The sequence below is a fragment of the Piliocolobus tephrosceles genome, chromosome 2 (genome assembly GCF_002776525.5).
Source record: "Piliocolobus tephrosceles isolate RC106 chromosome 2, ASM277652v3, whole genome shotgun sequence".
Taxonomy (NCBI): Eukaryota; Metazoa; Chordata; class Mammalia; order Primates; family Cercopithecidae; genus Piliocolobus; species Piliocolobus tephrosceles.
Genome location: NC_045435.1, coordinates 153155474 through 153177465, shown reverse-complemented (window position 1 = coordinate 153177465; position 21992 = coordinate 153155474). Strand labels below are relative to the sequence as shown.

Here is a 21992-nt window from a genome sequence, read left to right as displayed (position 1 = left end):
TTAATGGACCACCAACTTAGCTTATACAGAATGATGAAACTTGTTGACTACTACAGGTTACATATTGTTATATTACTATCATGGCCTTTCCTGGAATGGTGACCTGCATTCTTTGAGCCCTAAAATACCCCCATTAAATTGGGTATATTGATACAATATAGTAGTAATAACAAACACGTAGGGCTTATGACTGCATGCAATTTTCTAAGCACCTACATATATTAAATCCTTTAATTTTCACAACAATCCAATGAGGTAGCTACTATTACCATCCTTATTATCACAGCAAAACTGAAGCACACAGTGGTTACATAAATTCCTCAAGGTCACAGAGCTAGTAAGGTACAAAGTTAGGAATCAATCGTAGGCAGTCTGGCTCCAGACTGTATACCATTTACCACTATGCTATGCTTTGTAAAGACAAAAAGAGAAATTCTACTCTGGACTCCCAATTGCATTGGACATCCTAAACTTTCTTGATATTGTAAAAGCCACTAGTGATTCATTCACCAAGAAAGCATAAGTATTCAAAAAATAATTACAGCTTCAATTGAAATTTGTACTTCTGTGTCTGATTTTCCATTCTTTTTTTTTTTTTTTTTTTTTTTTCAGGTATTGATTAAAGTAGAATAGGACCTTAAGGTAAATCAAAAGGGGAATGAAGGAAGGTACAGAAGAATACACCATTCCTTTCAAAGCTCTTTCTTCCTTTTCATTGTGCCATGGACTGTATTCTTTTGTATCATAGTCACATACTTGGCTGGATTAGCACACATGTGATTTATACAGAATGCCAGTTAATAAGCCTTCAGAATACTGTCAACAGAAATCACATCTTTTCCTAAATATATATCCTAAGAGAAACTTCAAATCCTGAAATTAGAAAGCACTCATGTTATTCTACTCCAGTGGCTGGTCCTTGTGTGCTGTAAAACAATATGAAACTTATGGCAGGGGATTTATAGAACCAGTAAAGAATAATACTCTCGGCCGGGTGCGGTGGCTCAAGCCTGCAATCCCAGCACTTTGGGAGGCCGAGATGGGCGGATCACGAGGTCAGAACATCGAAACCATCCTGGCTAACACAGTGAAACCCTGTCTCTACTGAAAAATACAAAAAACTAGCCGGGCGAGGTGGCGGGCGCCTGTAGTCCCAGCTACTCGGGAGGCTGAGGCAGGAGAATGGCGTAAACCCGGGAGGCGGAGCTTGCAGTGAGCTGAGATCCGGCCACTGCACTCCAGCCTGGGCGACAGAGTGAGACTCCGTCTCAGAGGGAGAGACAAAACAAAAAAAAAAAAGAATAATACTCTCTTGTATATCTGATTGTGTTAGTCTCTGTGGCTTTCTTTTGGACACAACAACGTTGTGATCCCATTCATCCATGTCCTGAACATAAAAAATTGTAAACATCTTTGAAATAGCATTTTCACTGTATTGACAAACGTATTTCAAGAAAACCAGGCATAGAAAGAAAAACCATATTTGCCAGCCAGAAAACTGGAAGATGTAGACTAGAGAGAAGTAGTACCTTCTGACTAACTCTGACAATGCCAAGAGGCTGAATGATTTATGGCCTTGAGCAATCTTGCCAAAGCCAAGATTAAAGGGTACTCATTCACAGACGTGCTCTGCACAGCCATGTGGATGCAATTTGGATTCTAGAACAAGAGAAATACCAAGACTTTTGGATTTCCACCCATTCACATCTCCATATTTTATATAAACAGATGAGATAACCACATGATATATGTTTTTCTTGGCATTTCCATCTTTTAAAAATTTCAATTTGTGGTACCAGCAAGCTTTTATTGATTCAAGGATATGAGTGCAAAATAGTTACTTTCATCAAGTTATTTATACCATGACATTTTAAAGTTTTTATGCTTTTTGAAGAAGCAACTTCACAAGTAATAATTAACATGCTTTAAAACAGTGTCATGACAGTAGTAGGCAGGTCATCTAGGCAGAAATTTAAGAAAGATATTTAGAACCTGAACTCAACAGTTGATTTAACAGACATATACAGAACTCGCCACCCCAAAACAACAGAATACCCATTCTTCTCATCGCCACATGGCATATACCATAAAACTGACCACACAATCACACATAAAACAATCCTCAGTAAAGTCAAAAAAAATCATATCAACTACACTCTTGGACCACACTGAAATAAAAATAAAAATCAATGCTAAGAAAATCACCCAAAATCATACAATTACCTGGAAATTAAACAACCTGCTCCTGAATACTTTTGGGTAAATAATGAAATTAAGGCAGACATCAAGAAATTCTTTGAAACTAATAAGAACAAAGATACAACATACCAGAATCTCTGGGACGCAGATAAGACAGTGTTAAAAGGGAAGTTTATAGCAATAAATGCCCAATCAAAAAATTAGATCTCAAATTAACAACCTATCATCACAACTAGAGGAACTAGAGAACCAACCCCAAAGCTAGTAGAAGACAAGAAATAACCAAAATCAGAGCTGAACTGAAGGAAATTGAGATACAGAAAACCATACAGAAGAACAACAAATCAAGGAATTTGTTCTTTGCCAAAATAAGATAGACTAGTTAGCTAGACTAATACAAAAAAAAGGAGAGAAGATCCAAATAAACACAATGAGAAATGAAAAAGGGGGCACTACCACTGACCCCACAGAAATACAAAAAATAAAAATAAAAAAGCCCTGAGATTATTATGAACACCTCTATGTACAAAAACTAGAAGATCCAGAAGAAATAGAGAAATTCCTGGATACAAACAACCTCCCAAGAACGAACCACAAAGAAACTGAATCCCTGAAAAGACCAATAACAAGCTCCAACACTGACTCAATAATAAAAAGCCTACCAACGAAAAAACATCCAGGACCAGATAGATTTAAAGCCAAATTCTATCAGATGTATAAAGAAGAGCTGATACCATTCCTACTGAAACTATTCCTAAAAACTGAGGTGGAGGAACTTCTCCCTAACTCATTCTATGAGGCCAGCATCATCCTGATACCAAAACCTGGCAGAGACACAACGAAAAAAGAAAACTTCAGGCTGATATTCTTGCTGAACATAAATGTAAAAATCATCAACAAAATACTAGCAAAGCGAATCCAGTAGCACATCAAAAAGCTAATTCACCATAATCAAGTAGGCCTTATCTCTGGGATGCAAGGTTGGTTCAACATATACAAATCAATAAATGTGATTCATCATGTAAATAGAACTAAAAACAAAAACTACCTGATTATCTCAATAAATGGAGAAAAGGCTTTTGATACCATTCAATATCCCTTCGTGTTAAAAACCCTCAACAAACCAGGGATTGAGGGAATGTACATCAAAATAGTAACAGCCATCTATGACCCACAGCTAACATCATACTGAATGGGCAAAAGCTGGAAGCCTTCCCCTTGAAAACCAGAATAATACAGGGATGCCTTCTAGCACCACTCCCATTCAACATAGTACTGGAAGTCCTGACCAGAGCAACCAGGCAAGAGAAGGAAATATAAGGCATCCAAATATGAAGAGAGGAAGTCAAACTATCCTTGTTTGCAAATGACAAGATTTTATATCTAAAAAACCCAATAGTCTCTACCCAAAAGCTACTTGATCTGCTAAACAACTTGAGCAAAGTTCCAGGATACAAAATTGAAATACAAAAATCAGTAGCATTCCTATACACTAACAACATACAAGCCGAGAGCCAAATCAAGAATGCAATCCCATTCACAATTGCCAAGAAAATGTACAAATAAAAATACCAAGAAATACAGCTAACCAGAAAGGTGAAAGATCTCTAAAATGAACATTACAAAACACTGCTCAAAGAAAACAGAGATGACACAAATGGGAAAACATTCCATGCTCATGGACAGGAAGAATCAATGCTGTTAAAATGACCATGCTGCCCAAAGCAGTTTATAGATTGAATGCTATTCCCATCAAACTACCAATGACATTCTTCACAGAAATAGAAAAAACTATTTTAAAATTATATAGAACCAAAGAAGAGTGTGAATAGCCAAGACGATCCTAAGCAAAAAGAACAAAGCTTGAGGCATCACCTTATGTGACTTCAAACTATATTACAAGGCTACAGTAACCAAAACAGCATGGTACTAGCATAAAAACAGACTCTAGACCAATGGAACAGAATAGAAAGCCCAGAAATAGAGCCACACACCTACAACCATCTGATCTTTGACAAAACCAACAAAAACAAGCAATGAGAAAAAGACTCCCTATTCAATAAATGGTACTGGGAGAACTGGCTAGCCATATGCAAAAGATTGAAACCAGGCCCCTTCCTTATACCATATACAAAAATCAACTCAAGATGGATTAAAGACTTAAATGTAAAATCTAGAGGCATAAAAACCCTGGAGGATAACCTAGGAAACACCATTCTGGACATAGGACTTGGCAAGGATTTCATGAGAAAGATGACAAAAGCGATTGCAACACAAACAAAAATTGACAGACCCAATTAAGCTAAAGAGCTTCTGCACAACAAAAGAAATTATGAACAGAGTAAACAGACAACATATAGAATGGGAGAAAATATTGGCAAACTACATATCCAACAAATGTCTGATACCTAGAATCTTAAGGAACTTAAGCAAATTCACAAGCCAAAAACAAACAACCACATTAAAAAGTGTGCAAAGGACATGAACAATTTTCAAAAGAAGACATACACATGGCCAGTAGGTATATGAAAATATGCTCAATCCCACTCCATACAACCTTCCCCTTTCTGATGCCCCCATGCCTGTAACCCACCACTCACCCTCACGGACACAGACCTCACCAGAGGGGCCTCATTCTCATTTTTTAATCCAGCGGCATCCCCTACCCCTAGGCTGTCAACCCTTTCTGTGTTGCACTACAGTTCAGAGGAGCCCTGCAGTCCTCCCATGAAACCCAGGTAGAGAAGCACAACAAACACTTATATTTTTGCAGTATTAAACACAGTTCTGTATTATTAAAAAATGCTCAAAATCACTGATCATTAGAGAAATTCAAATCAAAGCCACAGTGAGATACAGTCAGAATGGTTATTATTAAAAAGTCAAGAAATAACAGATGCTAGTGAGGTTGTAGAGAAAATAGAACACTTACACACTCCTGGTGGGACTGTACATTAGTTCAGTCATTGTGGAAAGCAGTGTGGTGATACCTCAAGGAACTTGAAACAGAATCAGCATTCAACCCAGCAATCTCATTATTGGGTATTTACCCAAAAGAATATAAATCATTCTACCATAAAGACACATGCATGTGTACATTCACTGCAGCATTATTCACAATATCAAAGACATGGAATCAACTTAAATGCCCAACAACAGTAGAATGGACAAAGAAAATGTAGTTAATATACACCATGGAATACTATACAGTCATAAAAAAGAATGAGATCATGTCCTTTGCAGCAACACAGATGAAGCTGGAGGCCATTATCCTAAGCAAACTACCTCAGGAACAGAAAAACAAATACCACATGTTCTCACTTACAAGTGGGAGCTAAACAACAAGAACACATGGACACAAAGAGGGGAACAACAGGCACTGCGGCCTACTTGAAAGTAAAGGATGGGAAAGGATCAGAAAAAAATACTTATTTGGTACTATGCTTATTATCTGGGTGGCAAAATAATATGTATGCCAAACCCCCATGACATGCAGTTTGCCTCCATAACAAACCTGCACGTGTACCCCTAGACCTAAAATAAAAGTTATAGTTAAAAAATAGTGTCATGAGATACAAGTTTATGCATATAGCCTCTTAAATTTTCTTAAACTTTCTGGTGATAAACACAACCACTTACATATTGGACTGCCTGGTTAAACTAATCCACACAAGTAATGGACTCCTTTTACCCTAGTGTTAGTGGAGAACACAGCTCCCAAGTGTGTCTCATTCATTCATTTATTGTTTGATTCAATATTCAAATATGCGTTGAGCTCTGCTATGTGCCAGGTACTGATATTCTGGACTCCAGGAATAGAGCGTAATAAAACAAAGTCCTATCCTTTATGGAACTTGCAGTCTAGAAGGAGAGACAGGCAAACAGCTAAACAAATAATATTGATAGCAGGTAGCTGAGGGCCAGATCACATAGGGGCATTCTATTAAAAATGGGGTCTGGACCAGCAGCATCGGCATCATCTAGGAGTGCCCTGGAAGTGCAGAATCTCAGGCCCTGCCCTAGACCTGCTGACTCAGAACCTGCACTTTAACAAGTTCTCTACTTAACAATCCCCTCTAGGGGGTTCTTCTGCACTGTGAAGCCGGAGCAGTGCTAATGCAGAGCAGTCATTCCTAACCCTACGTCTATATTAAGATCTCCTAGGGAGAAGTTAAATTACTGCTACCCTGGCCTCATTGCCAGAGATTCTGATTTAAGTGTCCTGGGAAGGGTTCTAGGTGGCGGAATGTTTTATAATTCCCCCAGGAGATTCTTGTATTTAGCCAGTTTGAGGACTACTAAAGTAGGCTGTATTCTGGGGGTGGGGTGGGGATGGGAAACCCCACAAGGATTGAGATCAGGGGAGTGCTGTGACCTGATTTGCATAGCTGAGCAGCTGAGGCAAAGAGGGCTTGATTTTCTACGTCTGTGTCTGATAGTGATAGCCTGCTCTGCAAGATGGGGACCGTGATGTGATGTGGCCACCACATTGAGCTGAAGTCAAACCTAATACACTTTCCTGGTTCCCAAGCAGTAAATAACTCCACCTGCATGAAAGAAACCACAAAGATATCAAGCCAAGATCAAAGTCAGATGCAATCATTTATCTCATTACATACCTGGGGACCTTTACTTCCCACACCTCCTTTTTCTCCTTTCACACCAGCCTCTCCTCTTGGGCCCTAAGTATATAGAATTAAAGCATTATTTTTTGCCTGAAAGAGAACATTGAATATTAAATTGAATATTACAAGTAGAAATACTAAGTCAGTAACATGGACAGAAATGGGAAAGAGAGATCCAATCACGCTTTTCCTTCCATCCTGGCCTGTGGAGCTCATTCTCATTTGTGCAGGAATATGAATGTCCAATCTGAAATTTAGGCAGTTGAGGATTTGCAGTCAAACTGACTGGGGCTTGGAAAAAATACTGAATGGTTGAGCTTTTCCATATTGCTTTCTACATTTCCCTACATTTCTTCTGTTAAAAAGAAAAATATTCCTTACAAATATAAATCTGAAACCAGAACATTTAAATAAGTTTTCTATTCAATAACCACACTGAAGACTGGTCATAAACAAGATATGGTATGTGGTAAGATGAAATCTGACTATTTCTATTTTTGGAATATTATATTGCCTATTAGCTGTGGCTTTCATATGTTATGCAGAAAAACTTTCATGCTGTGTTTGGTTTTTGCCTCTGCTTTTAAATTATACCATTAAAAAAAAGTAAGTTTCTATAAAATGGAAGAAGGGATGCTGTAGTATTACTTCCTTAGCATGAAATAAAGCTAGTCAATCTATTGAAATGCCTCCCCACAACCCCAGTGGCAACTATTTCTTGCTTGAAGGTAAAAACAAAAATAAAACAGTGAGCTTTCCTCAGCTGGAAAGCAACAACAAAGAAAAGTAATCAAGCTAGGAAGAGATAAAGGTCCAAGGGGAAGACTGTTCACTGTTCTGAATCTTGGCAAAATGTGAACAAACTTTCCCTTCTGATGTTTAAGGATATTTTGCCCAACTTCCATGTAACAAGTTGCCAACATATAATAGTTACTTTTTAAAACTATGTGGATTAAAACTTTGAAAAATAGCAGAACCATTGATCGTCCTGCCTATGCCAAATAGTACACTTATTCCTCAAGCTTTCAAAACTAAGTTTGGAGAGGAAAAAAAAAGTTCTAACTTTTTTGTGGTCTGGCCTTTCTTTCATCTCAATATTTGCTAGGACCTCCTTTCCTTTATCATAACATTTTAGCTAAATGTTGCTCTCTCTGGTCCCTCATGTGACCCCTCATGCGCCCCGTCATGTGATCAGTGTAAAGAGCCAAGTATGGCTTGTTCCTTGCAAAGGAAAAAGTGCTGGAGGTAGCTCCCTGGAGAAGTGAGCTGGCAAGGGGAGGCTGAGTGCTGCACTGCAGATCACCCCGCTGATGTCTCCAGCTGTCTTTCGAGCAATTCTTTCCTAAGAATAAAGCCAATTTTTCTACATCATGAGCACCAAGATATGTAACATTGAACTATTACTGTGCTAAATTGACCACAATTCCCAGATCTGAGGTTCAACATTTTCCTTGGCTCAACATCTCCCTGGAATATCCTACTTACCCTGAACCCAGTACACAGGGACCACTGCCTAGCCTGTTCATTCACTTTTCACTTGTTGACTGGGACAAAACTTAAAGCAGACCAAGTGCTGCATGAGTCCAAACTGTGTTGTTTCCTTACTTTATTACCATGAAAACTTTAAACATCTGAAATTCTGCAAGGGGGATTTGAGGGTTTCTATCAGGCCCTCAGATTTTTCCATTCCCAGATTCTTCTTTATGTTCTCACACCCTGATTGGTCTTGATATGTACCTGAGGGCCCTTAAGTCCCAGGGAGCCTTCAAGTCCATCTGGTCCTGGGATGCCTGCTGTTCCCTGTGGTGAGAAAGTATCAATCTGTTAACACTGTTTCCTGAAAATTTTGTCTCCTTTACCTGCAGGCTTATAAATATTTTTTCAGTCACAATGTCAATGCAGGATCTTTCCAAAAAAAAGGTGAAACATAAATGCAAATACAAAGAAAATAAAAATCTATAATCTCATCAAGCAGAGATAACCACAGCTAGTATGCTGGTGTATTTCCTGTCCATCTTTATATATATGCATGCATGCACACATGCAGCCCACATATTTAAGAGTTAAAATATGAACTCTTAAAATCTTAACCTAAAATTTTCCAGCATTCTATTCCATAACCAATATCATCAAAAGGGGAAGTTTAGAGACTTTATTCCAGCTCCTTGACTGGATGCAATATTTGTCATTTGGAGTTAAGGGGAAAAATCGTTGTACCTGTGGGCCTGTATGTCCCCTTCTGCCATGAGCTGCCTAAAATAGAAGAAAAAGGTAGATATCTTTAATTCAGAAAGAATGCTTTTTTATATATGATTTAAATTAACAATGGACACTTTAAGGCACCAGCATACATAACAATTCCCGCAAAGTGCTTACAACATTCAATTTTCCACTGTACCATGAAAGCAAAACACTGCTAAATCTACATTTCTATCCTAGGGCAATAGAATATTTGTCTCTTTGAAATAACTGACAATAGAAATAATAGACAATTGAAATCTACAGATACTTATGAGAACACACTGTGGTCAATAATTTGTTCTCTATTAAACTTTTACTAGAGCTGTTCACAAGCTGCAAATTGACTTATTTGAATTTTATTTCTTTTATTTTTCCTGAAGCACTACCAAAGAAGTCAGAAATCAGGGGTAAACTAGCCAAAAGGCAGGAGGCCAGAGGAAAAACTGGGATAATTGACTCCATGTACTTTATAATAAAGTTCAGACATAAAGATGGCCAAACTAATTTTATTTTTAAAAAGCCAATGGTTACCTGAGAAAAATGAAAGAATTTTCTCAAACATTCAAAAGCTACTCAGTCCAGTATATTAATATCCAATCAAAATGATGCTACATAATCAAGTGGGTTTTCCTGCCACTGTCATATGGAAGTGTAGGGTCTAGATATATTCTAGATCAGTATTTCATAGACCTGGAAATCAAGAGACAATGGCATTTTGTTGTCTAACTTAGGATCATTCAGTAATGTTATAGTTTTAAAAGTAAAACCCAGCATTTGCAAAATTCAATAAAATCAGACATTGTCTTGATTGAAATTTGAGATGTTCTCTGAGAGGCCAGTATTTCAAACTTGAAATCCTGCTAATCCTATTTCAGTCAAAATCTATTTGATATGGTTTGGCTGTGTCCCCACCCAAATCTCACCTTGAATTGTAGTTCCCATAATTCCCACATGTTGTGGGAGGGACCCAGTGGGAGATAAGCGAATCATGGGGGCGGTTTCCCTCATACTGTTCTCATGGTAGTGAATAAGTCTCATGAGATCTGATAATTGTAATAAGGGGTTTCCCCTTACACTTGGCTCTCATTCTCTCTTGCCTGCCACCATGTAAGACATGCCTTTCACCTTTACCATGATTGAGGGGCCTCCCCAGTCACATGGAACTGTGACTCCATTTAACATCTTTTTATAAATTACCCAGTCTCAGGTATGTCTTTCACAGCAGCATGAAAATGGACCAATACACTATTGTTACATAAGAAACAGACTGTATTTCAGGGAAATGCTTAGAGGTCTTTATTTTATTTTTTACAAAAGTGATGAATCATCTTGAGATGAAACCCTAAATCGTCTATCAGAGGGAGGAAAATAAGCTGTTTCCCTTCCTTCAGCACATGGGTTTGTCTGTTCTGATTCAATTCACTTCTCTTTTATTCAGAAAAATATCAGTAGATATTTCCATTTGACAAATAGCAATAGATATTTTCATTTGAAAAATACACTACCCCCAAAACACACTAGATGGGAAATATGGGAGCATAAAGATCACACACACACACACATACACACATTTCTGACCTCAGGGGAACCCTCATTCTTTGGGTTTGGGAGGAGGAGATACATATTACAAATATTTACAAGGCAAAGTATTGCAAATGCCATAAAAAAGGGGAAAAGATAGAAACACAAGTTTTAAAGAAAGCAATCATATCCAGTTGGTCAAATCAGGAAAAGCTTCCTGGAAGAAGAGATTTTTGAGATGGGTGTTTCAGAGGATGGGTAGCAGTCCTACAGGCAGAGAATGTATCAGGTCTTTCCAGAAGAGGTACAGCCTAAGCTATGAAGTAGACAGAAAAACAGGAAGCATATTTGGTAGTAGCAGTAAGGCCATCTGTGTCAAAAGTGTGAGAAGAGTGTGGGAAGAAAGGGAAGTAGCAGGGTTACTAGGCTGAAAGGTTCCTACAACATTTAGCAGAAGCCACTAGGGTTTTTCGAGTTGGAAAGGTACATGGTCAGACCCCAGCTGCAGGTGGATACATCTGGTTGTGGCAAGAGGAACTGAATGGAACTTTATATTTGAGCAAAATAAAGAGTTTCCAGTATGTTTAAGGGAAGTGGAACAGACCTCCATGTTCAAAAATCTACCTCTGGCTTGCTGTCGCAATGTTTCAAACATCATCAATAAACATTTTTTTTCCCCTTGTGTCTTTAAGGTTTGATTTTGAAAGGGCTTGCTGAAAATAAATTATTGTGACACATATTTATTGAGTTCCTGTTCCCTTCTAGGAACTGGGCTGGGTGGTGGTGAACAAAATCTGACTCCTGACCCTAGTTAGTTTATAAGCCTAAAGGATGGGAAAGACTTTAATCCGCCATTCACGCAAATAATGAAAATATCTTCAGAAATGATCATATAGCACCTTTTTTAATGGTTACTTGGGATTTAAACTCCAAATGAAAGTCATGGGAGAGATACATTGGGTTGCTGTGAGAGACAGAAAACAAGGAAATATGGAAGATGATTTTGCAATTTTGCCTAAAAATTTCAAGTGTTTTATATGAGAAAGATGATTTTCCAAAATATCTTAATGGTTTACCCAAGGACTTGCAGATGTCTGATAACACATCTACACAACCTGACATATCTTTAAATAGACTGTGAATGGGCACATCAGGAGAGAAAATCTCCCCAAAGGGACCTGAGAAGAAGATGGGCAAGAAAAGGGTACTCAGTCCTTCGTTCCCCAAAGCCTGGCTTCCTGGTTGTTTATAGGATCCAATTTCCTGGATATAAATCATCAGGACGGAGAATTATCAGGTAAAAAGCAGGACATTCTGAATGATAAAACATCACATTAATACTGAGTCTTAATGGCAAGCATTTACAATGATGAACAATTGTCCAACACCACTTCAGGATGCCTCTAAACTAGTGCCAAGAGGGATGAAAAGGGCAAGTCATAACTAACAGCCCTCTAGACTAACTAGGAATGAAGGATATTCGTTAATTTCAGCCTACAGTTGCTTCTCATTATCCTTGGCACAAGAATCTGTTTTAATTCTCAGGTTTGGCTCAGAAAGAGATGACCCCCACTTTCTTCCTCATCTTCCCCACAGAATTACCACATTCTAACCCAGATTCTTCCTTCTTGTCCCTCCTTCCTGCCTTTTCCCCCCAATTCACTATAGTCTGCTAGCATAGCACTGGTAACAGTTCATTAACTCTACAGGTCCATCCCCTCCTACAAAGTGATTCTCAACAGGAAGTGGGGGATTTAGCACCCTCCCTTTCCCCAGAAAACACTTAGCAATATCTGGAGACATTTTTCATTGTTACAGGTCAGGGGTGTTACTGGCAGCTAGTGGGCGGAGGCCAGGGATGATGTTAACATCATAACATGCATGATACATAACATGCATCTTCTACAATGCACAAGACAGCCCCCTACAGCAGAGAATTGTTTAACCCAAATGCCAATATGCTGAGGCTGAGAAACCATACTCTATAACACGATTCTAAGTTCCTTGACAGGAAACATGGGCTTAGTTAAGGTTGTAGTTGAGTTTATTTCTAGTATTTAGTAGTGTTGCTGGTGGATTGTAGGTGTTCAAATGAGTAAAGGTCAGATTTGCTGTTTATTTCCCAGCATGCCACTCCTACCACTGGCCATCATCCAATCACTTACCAGCTTAGCAGCACCTAAGTGCACTGATAAGTCCTCCATGCTCATTGTAACATTCATTTTAGAGTTCTGCAGTGAACATTAGATTTTTCTACTTTCTCAAAGAATGACTTTACTATTATGAGAATGATATATGCTGATTTAAAAAATATTTGAATACAGAGAATATAGAAAAAAAATGTAAATCACCCCACTCCTCCATCTAGAAATATTATGTTAATCATGATTCCTGACATCTTCTATACTCATTCATTCAGATAAAATTCTAAATAGTGTTTCATTAAAGAGAGACATTAAACTATTTTAAAATTAAAATATTACATCTAATTTTACTTGAACAGAAGAAAAAACAAAGAATAGAAATGTCAGGTGTTAACATATCTTACATCTCTACTGTTTCCCTTCCATTGCTCCTCAAGCACTGCCAACTTGCTTTCTTCACTTTCTATTGCATGTGCTTCAAACTTTAAGAGCAGTAATGTTATTTTCACTTCTTTGAGACTCTGAAGAACTATTTGCCAGAATTCAAATTTTTCCTTGAATAATTCCTCTTCTAATGAGACTTTATCTGCCCTTTGCCCATAGTTTTCTTTCTCTTGCAGCTTTATGCTCTGATTGTCTAATTAATAAAGATTATTAATGTTCCTGATCATTCACCATCTTTGAATAGGACCACTAGTTTATTGAAGAAATTATGGGGATGTGTGGCTGGAACAGGGCTGGTAGCTTTGACACAGATATGTTGCCTCAAATACTTTCTCATCAAATGAATGATTTCTTTTACCTTAGAGCTACATCTTCCTGCTACTATTGATGTTTAAGGGATTCATGGCACTCACATGAAGCCCCTTAAGTCATAGTTTCTCCCTGTTGTGATAGACACTGTCGTCTCTCTCCTCATCGTTTGCCTCCATGGCCTTGGTTGCTAGTTGTACATAATAAAAGTGGAATATTTTCCAATTTCTCATTTTGCCTCTGCTGTTGAACTATGGCCCTGCAAGAGAGAAGCAAGTGTATATTCCCTGCTTCTCTCAAAATCTACCATGTCCCTGGATTTTGTTCACCAGTTTCTTCAGGACTACGGCAGTCAGTTTTGAAGAAATCTCATCCCTGCATGAGGTCACACTTGACAAGCTTTCTAAATCCTTACTCATTAGGGTTGAGATTTAAAAACAGTTGGCCGGTATTTATCATTATTTGCAGCTTGAAGCTGTGGTTATTCTTTGTTTCACCATTTTAAATTTCTTTTGTTGTTTTTGGTGAGATACACGTAAGAGGAATAGTGTGAAAACATCTTTATTCTGCCATTTCAACTGGAAGTCCCACTTTTACTCCTGAATGGTATGTCTGACTCTATAACCCAAGATGAGGGTCATATTTCATGGGAGTGGTGTGGTTTAAATAATACATAGCAATATTGCATTAGCCCCTGGAGGCTATAAAACAGTGAAAGTACATCCTTACATGCCAGGATTTCCTGGATGATATTCTTTAAGTTGAAAATATTTTCCAGGGGTATATAAGCTGACTACACCCTTTCAGAAAGTGAAATGAATAGCAAATCCATTTCTTTATATGCATTGAAACTGCATTAGTAAAGCACTTTTCCAGCAATCAAATTCTGCATATTTTAAACGTAATCTCTTTTCTTTTCATTTTCTCTGCCTTGCAAAGAACATGGGTATGCTCCAAGATAAACAAATATTTTTTGATGGAGTATAATAGCTGGTTCTATAAACTTCTGCTCAGAAAAGACAATATGTAATAAATGCAATATACTAAAGTAGTTTCTACTTGTGCTTATTTTTAAAACATTTCATATTTGGGAGGGGGTGGGGGAAATTGAAGGCTGGATAACTACATAAAAAATGGAAAGAAAACCTAGCAAAATGAAATGAGAAAGCCTAATTTAGAAGTTGATGTAGGCATCTAAGTATATTTTATTAAAGTTATCTCTTATTATTTTCTTTTATCATCTCTGTGCTTTTCTGCACACAGAAATTTTTTAAAGTACTTAATGAAAAAAATGACAAATAAAAAACAAACAAAAACTGCACCCCCAAAAAGCAAGTGACTGAATTTCAGTCTCAGATATGCCTATACCAGGACTGATTTCTTTTCTTTCTCCTGACTTTTTTTTTTCTTTTTTCTTTTTCTTTTTATTTTACTTTAAGTTCTGGGATGCAGGTGCAGAATGTGTAGGTCCAAGTGTATGTGTGCCATGTTTGCTGCACCTATCAACTGTTCATCTAGGTTTTATACCCTGTAAGCATTAGCTATTTATCCTAATGCTCTCACTCCCCTGGTCTCCCTAACCCCCAACTGGCCCAGGTGCATGTTGTTCCCCTCCCTGTGTCCATGTGTTCTCAGTGTTCTCCCACTTATGAGTGAGAACATGCAGTGTTTGGTTTTCTGTTACTGTGTTAGTTTCCTGAGGATGATGGCTCCAGCTTCATCCATGTCCCTGCAAAGGACATGATCTCATTCCTTTTTATGGCTGCATAGTATTCCATGGTGTATATGTATCACATTTTCTTTATCCAGTCTATCATTGATGGGCATTTGGGTTGGTTCCATGTCTTTGCTATTGTAAATAGTGCTGCAATAAACATATGTGTGCATGTGTTTTTATAGTAGAATGATTTATATTCCTTTTGGTATAGCCTAGAAATGGGATCGCTGGGTAAAATGGTATTTCTGGTTCTAGATCCTTGAGGAATTGTCATACTGTCTTCCACAATGGTTGAGCTAATTTACATTCCCACCAACAGTGTAAACGCATTCCTATTTCTCCATATCCTCACCAGCATCTATTGTTTCTTGACTTTTTAATTATCTCCATTCTTACTTTTCTTAATAGTCATATAGTTTGGCAGAAAAAGAGTAGAATAATTTGGATTTAAAACGCTATCACAGGTGATCTCAACCTAGCTAGTAGGCCACACTTTGACCAGTTTCCCCCTAGTTGGAGGCTTTTTTGGTTTTCTTTGCCCAGCTCTCTCTCCTGACTGGTGAACTCTTCTGTAGTCAGCACTTTCCTACCTCAGCTTCCAGGGCTTTCCCAAGTCCTTTGCCAGTCCTAGTCCGTGAGATGCCCTAAGTTAGATTCCCCAAGATAGTGAGCTCCAGCAGAACCATCCCGCCCACTCCCCCAAGTCAGCCATTTTCACCACAAAATAAGCCACCAGTACAGTGGGTTTCCTTGTCTAGAAGGGCTCTTACTGTCCTTCTTCTGGAGCCTGGTGTCCCGGGGGGGCCTGGCCAGCCTCTTCTACCCTGTCAAAGGAACAGATAGATGTGTGATGGTAATTATGCAGCATTGACAGAGTTCATCTTTAACACCAATTTTTACTCCAGGGAGGACAGATAGGTTTACATACCAATGAGAAAGTTACCTTTCCTTTGGAAAATGGCATGAACTCTACTGAAAATAAGTCCCATTTCCATGTGAGTCATGAGGAATTGCAGGAAAAAAATGCTATATGACATGGCTTCATCTGTTCATCATTCATCACTACCGTCTAAGTTGTATTTGGGGTACATGTCTCAGATAATTCGAACTATCCCTACTACGTTGCCATGGTGCGGATAACGTAAGCATACTATGTGTCAGGTACAGCTACTATTGGTTTGGATTTCTACTTTTTAATCGCTTGATCTGTTTGGCTAATCAAACGGATTATTATCTTACTGTAAATAAAGTCTCATAATACAAAGACTTGTACGATCACTAGAGAGGATCACTAGACACAAAAGTATGCAATAATTTATGAGTCTCCTATGAGACTTACATTTACCACTTACTAATAATGGCAGATAATATTTACTGAAGGTTATAATGTCATTAAATTAAATATCATTAATTCCCATCATGACCTTCTAAAGTAGGCTATTCACCCTATTTTGCAGATGAGAACATTGGGTTTACAGAAAGTAGCCCAAGGCCCAGAGCTGGTAAGTAATGGAGCATGAGATAGGACCTAGGGCTGTCTCCACAGTTCTTTCCACTATATCATACTTCTTCCGTAGGTACAGTCAAGGGAACATTATCCAAAAAAATCCAGTGACACACATTTTTTAGATAACTATTTTTAAATACTGAAAACAGGTTTTGATGAACACATTGTGACTTATGAGATTAATCCCAAGAACTTTTCTTGATTGTGTGGACCACATCTATCTACCAGATCTTGTTCTTTTTATCATGTACTACTAATATGTGTTTTTAGGGTATGTTACCTCCAGATTCTGGAAAGGCCAACAACTCTTTTGCTAGCACAGTTCTTTCTATCAGCTAGCCCTACATTTTAAGTTAGAGTTCCAATGTTTATATTCATGAATGAAGACCTCGAGGATATGTGTTGGTGAATCAAGTCACCCCAAATTTAGAGGAGGAAGACAAGAATGTTTCTCAAATCCCATAGTACATAGGCAGGAGAAAAGATCATTTTGCTCCTGATAATAGTTTTTCTGTACCAAGTATATCCACTTTGATTACAATTTTTTTGTTAAGCATTTCATATTCTACCACTAAGAACTTGAGCCCCACAGTTGTTGCATCATCATTTCACAAGCCCACATAATTACTTCTCGTCCACGTTCTCCTTTCAAGCCTGTGGGTCCTTCCATGTTATTATCAACTCCAGGAGCCCCCTAAAAATAGAAAATAAGAGAAAAATTAATATATTTGAACATTTCTCCTTAAAAATATAACTTATGTATAACATTTAGCTATCTCTCGAGAAGTTGACAAGTCTAAGCCATTTGAAAGCAGAAATAGGTTAAAATTACAGATGGCTGACAAGTATTTTCTTTTCCTCCTGTGTTTGACATTATCAGAGGCAGAATGGAGACCTAAAGTGTGTGTGGGGGGAGAAAGAGCTCTCCATAGAAGGCACAGCCAAGGCAAGCCAGGGTGATATGACTCATGTGCATGGCAACTCTTATCCTGGGTTTGGAAGAACCCCCTCTTGTTACTGCCACTCCTTCTCTTAACTTTTCCTCTTTTTTCTTGGAGGCTAGGCAAAGTTACACTTGAGAGTTGGTAAGTTGGTAGATTTTATTCTACCATACCCTTGGGAAAAGACAAACATTTGTAATGGGTTCCACCCTGATAATGTAATAAGCACGCTGAGTGACACTGAGAATTCTACCTGCCACTGGCTCCCTCTTTCTCTTCCTGGACACCTGGGCACTCCCATATGCTACCCTCTATGTTCACTCCTACTTTTCCGGTTTTCAAAAAATCCTGAAATGTGGATTGTTTTCCCACTATTCATGCAAATATTTCCCGGGAATTCACTGAAAACAAGCATACATTGTGGGATATTCTCTTTAGCAGGCCAAACCAAAGTCTTTCTTGCTTGAGTCATATGAACCACAAACAGAGCTATGTCTCCATGATGCTGAGAAAATCAATTGATCTGGTCAATTCAGTCAATGCTCCAATAAACTGAGAGAGGACAACAATTATCCAGTCCTGCTGAGTGCCAGCTATGGGGATGCCGGGCTGATAGCAGCTCAGATTTCCTTCATCAATCAACAAGTAATTTGCGGTCACCCGCAGGAACATATCATTGTTCCAGATGCTTAGTAAGCTTTTTAAACAAGTGGTTTTGTACTTACAGAGCTTATAAGTTAATAGGGTAAAAAAGAAGGGTTTGGAATTTACTTCATAACACTGATATTACTAAAATGCAGGTGAAAAATTGCTTCTTTCCTCCACCTACCAAAGCCAAATATCATTTTCTGCATCTTCTTTTTCTCCCTTAAGTTTAAATATTTGTCTCTTAAATATGTTTTCAAAAATCTGCGCCATTTGCATGCATTCTCCAAGCAGGGTATACCTCAATTACAATATCAGAAAATTGTATTTTGGTGGAAAAAGCAAGGAAGGAAAAGGGAGGTCATGTAAAGTCCAGAATTTTATTCCATTGGACATAAAAGCCCCTTATTGTAGTTCAATTCTAAACTACTTGAAGAGGTAACATAAAAAGAATCATATACCAGCACATTTTACAGAATAGAACAACCCAAATTGCATATAGACAGTTGGTCAATGTGAATATGAACCGATTTGGTCTTTCTACATGTATACAACTGGGCAAAAAAGCATTATCTTCCACAAATTTACAATTAAACACGGGCTTATAATAACATGTTGTCAAAATGATTTAGCTGTTTACCCCCAATATTTCTTGAGATTGAAAAAACACTCCCAGTCAGTGTGTGAAATTCCAAACAGCTCGTCAAGATGGGAAATTCTGAACAGCCAAATGCGCTTCCATGTGATCATAAAGCCTATCTAAATAAGCTTAGGGTTTCAAAAATTTGTGCCATTTGCATGTTTTCCTAAGAATAAACTGATCATGTTCTATTTATTTATCTGAAATTTTTCCTCGAATAGCAACACACTGAAGCCACATGTAAGTAAGCATAGAGTTGTTTTACAGTTGGAAGCCACAGAACATTTCTTTTAAAATAAAAGGTCTTTATGTTATTCAGACTCTTTTAAATATGCTACATAATCACACTATCTTAAGCAGACAATTTAGGAGAAATTCTGATCAAAATCAGTGGAAGTTATATAGCCATACCCCAAATGAATTTTTGGTCATCATATATGGATGACTGAAATGTCTTTGCATTTGAACCAATATTTCTAAGTTATGCTTATATGTAGTTCTTTGGTTCTAAATTAGATTCTTTGAAGTTTGAAAATTCTCAGGACACTGTTATCAGAAGTTGTCACTTAGTCAACAATGTTTTCTTCATGCGTGAATTCCTCTGTTTTTTAAATACAGTTGTCTAACATTTACATGTTCATGTATATTGCATCGAATTCCTTCTCTGGTCAACCCATTGTATACAAGAGGATATATTAAATAAAAAAAAATTTCATGAGATTCCCAGGTGTCCCAAATCCTTATCATCACTTGGTATTGTTTTTTATAAATTGTAACCATTCTGATGAGTGTGTACTACACTGTTCTCATACATTGCTAGTGGGAGTATAAGTGAGTACAAACTTTTGAAAACCATTTGACTGTAAAGACAATCTGAGTATGGCCATACACATTATAATCCAGAAATTCTACTCTTAAAATATAGACCCAATATAAATATGTATAAAAGTGCATCAAAAGACATATATCAGAATATTCATAGCAGCACTATTTATAAAAGCAAAAACTGGGAACAACCCACATATCATTAGTATAAGTAATAAATCATGGCATATTCACACAATGAAATACTATGCAACATAGCCATGAGATTGAACAAACTATTGTTATACACAACATCAATTCATCTTACAAGCACAAAGCAAAAGAAGCCAGAAGCCAGAAAAAAAAAGAGCAGACACTTATATGATTCCATTTGTATCAAGTTCTAGAACACATAAAACTGATTGATAGTGATAGGATAGTGATTACCTTGGGGAAGGGGAGTAGTGGCTGCAGTGGGCATGAGGGGGCTTCTGCGATGCTGGTAATGTTCTATTTCTTTACCTGGTGGTGACTACACAGGTGTATTCACATTCATTAAGCCGTGTATTTATAATTCAGGGACTTTTCTGATGTATGTTACAGTTCAATAAACATTTAAAAACAAAGCTGAGTCTTAATTCATTAAGGTTTTGGAGACTTACTTAAGTGTGGGTATGGTGATGAAAATCCTATAGTACTGATGTTCTGTTGGACTTGGCATATTCCCTATATGTTGGCTTGTGTCCTTTTTTTTTTTTTTTTTTTTTTGAGACAGAGTCTCACTCTGTCGCCCAGGCTGGAGTGCAGTGGCCGGATCTCAGCTCACTGCAAGCTCCGCCTCCCAGGTTCACACCATTCTCCTGCCTCAGCCTCCCGAGTAGCTGGGACTACAGGCGCCCGCCACCTCGCCCGGCTAGTTTTTTGTATTTTTTAGCAGAGACAGGGTTTCACAGTGTTAGCCAGGATGGTCTCCATCTCCTGACCTCGTGATCCGCCCGTCTCGGCCTCCCAAAGTGCTGGGATTACAGGCTTGAGCCACCGCGCCCGGCCCTTTTTTTTTCTTTAACATGGGTCATGCCTACTCAACTGGGTTGTGCCCCTGCGAGAGCAGTGTTTTTATTTCATAAGTTTTGCCTACTCAGCTTGGGTTACAGGAAATGAGGCTGATATTTTTGATTGAGAAAACTCTTGGAGAACTGATAGTGGTTTGGCTGTGTCTCCTCCCAAATCTCATCTTGAATTGTAGTAATCCCCACATGTCAAGGGTGGCACCAGGTGGAAATAACTGAATCATGGGGGTGGTTTTCCCCATACTGTTCCTGTGGTAGTAAGTCTCACGAGATCCGATGGTTTTATAAATGGAAGTTCCCCTGTGCAAGCTCTCTTGCTGCCTCCATATAAGACGTCCCTTTGCTCTTTCTTCATGATTGTGAGGGCCCCCCAGCCATGTGGAACTATGAGTCAGTTAAACCTCCTAACTTTATACATTACCCAGACTTAGGTATGTCTTTATTAGCAATATGAGAACAGACTACTAACACAAGAATAGAAAAAAAAGAGATGGCTTTGTTTCTCTCATTCTGTATTTTGAGGTGCTTGGAAGATAACAAAGTGGACCAGAATTTCTTCATTGTTTTGAAGCACAAGAACAATTCTGAGTATCTATTTACAAAACTGCATTTGCAAAAGACACGCAAGGGCTTTTCACTACTCACACTCATTCAGTATATGAAGAGGATCTAGCACAGGTATCTGAATTTAAAATTTTACAATCACGCCTGTGGTGTTTTAAACTCAGGGTTACTATTGTAGTACCTTGAAATCGAGACTCCCTATCAGAAGTACTGATGGGAATCAAGCCCTCACTCCAGTTCGCAGCCCAAGCAGCCCAGGCACTTACGGGATCCCCTCGCAGGCCCTTTGCTCCATGGTCACCAGGAATCCCCCTTTTCCCTGGGCTTCCCTAAAGTTAATACAAATCAGAAGAAGAACAAGACAAGAAGTTTTAATAAAATTAATAAAAACCAAGAGCTTTTCTTCTCCCTTGTGTGAATAATTAAACATTTTTCTACCAAGGCTATTTTTAAGTTGGAAAGATGAACAACCGAAAAAATTAGTTTCAAGCACTGTATAATTTAATAGTGAACTCAATTATTTGCCACAGTGGTGAAGTCTGTGTTCCAGACATATTTGTCATCTTGTTGTTTTTTTACAAATATTCTACGAACCAGGTATTCCTTATTATCTTTCTTTTA

The 21992-nt window shown here is 38.1% G+C and overlaps 1 protein-coding gene across 1 annotated transcript in view; it reads right to left on the bottom strand.

The window, feature by feature from the left end:
* The window catches only part of COL6A6 (collagen type VI alpha 6 chain), a 113714-nt gene that overhangs the window by 57204 nt on the left and 34518 nt on the right, over positions 1–21992 (bottom strand). Inside the window, exons 18-23 of the mRNA XM_026454178.1 lie at positions 21638–21700; positions 17336–17401; positions 15971–16024; positions 9042–9077; positions 8562–8624; positions 6819–6881 (exon numbers count right to left, since the gene is read on the bottom strand). Coding sequence (XP_026309963.1) covers positions 6819–6881; positions 8562–8624; positions 9042–9077; positions 15971–16024; positions 17336–17401; positions 21638–21700 — 345 coding nt within the window. The remainder of the gene's footprint in view (positions 1–6818; positions 6882–8561; positions 8625–9041; positions 9078–15970; positions 16025–17335; positions 17402–21637; positions 21701–21992) is intronic.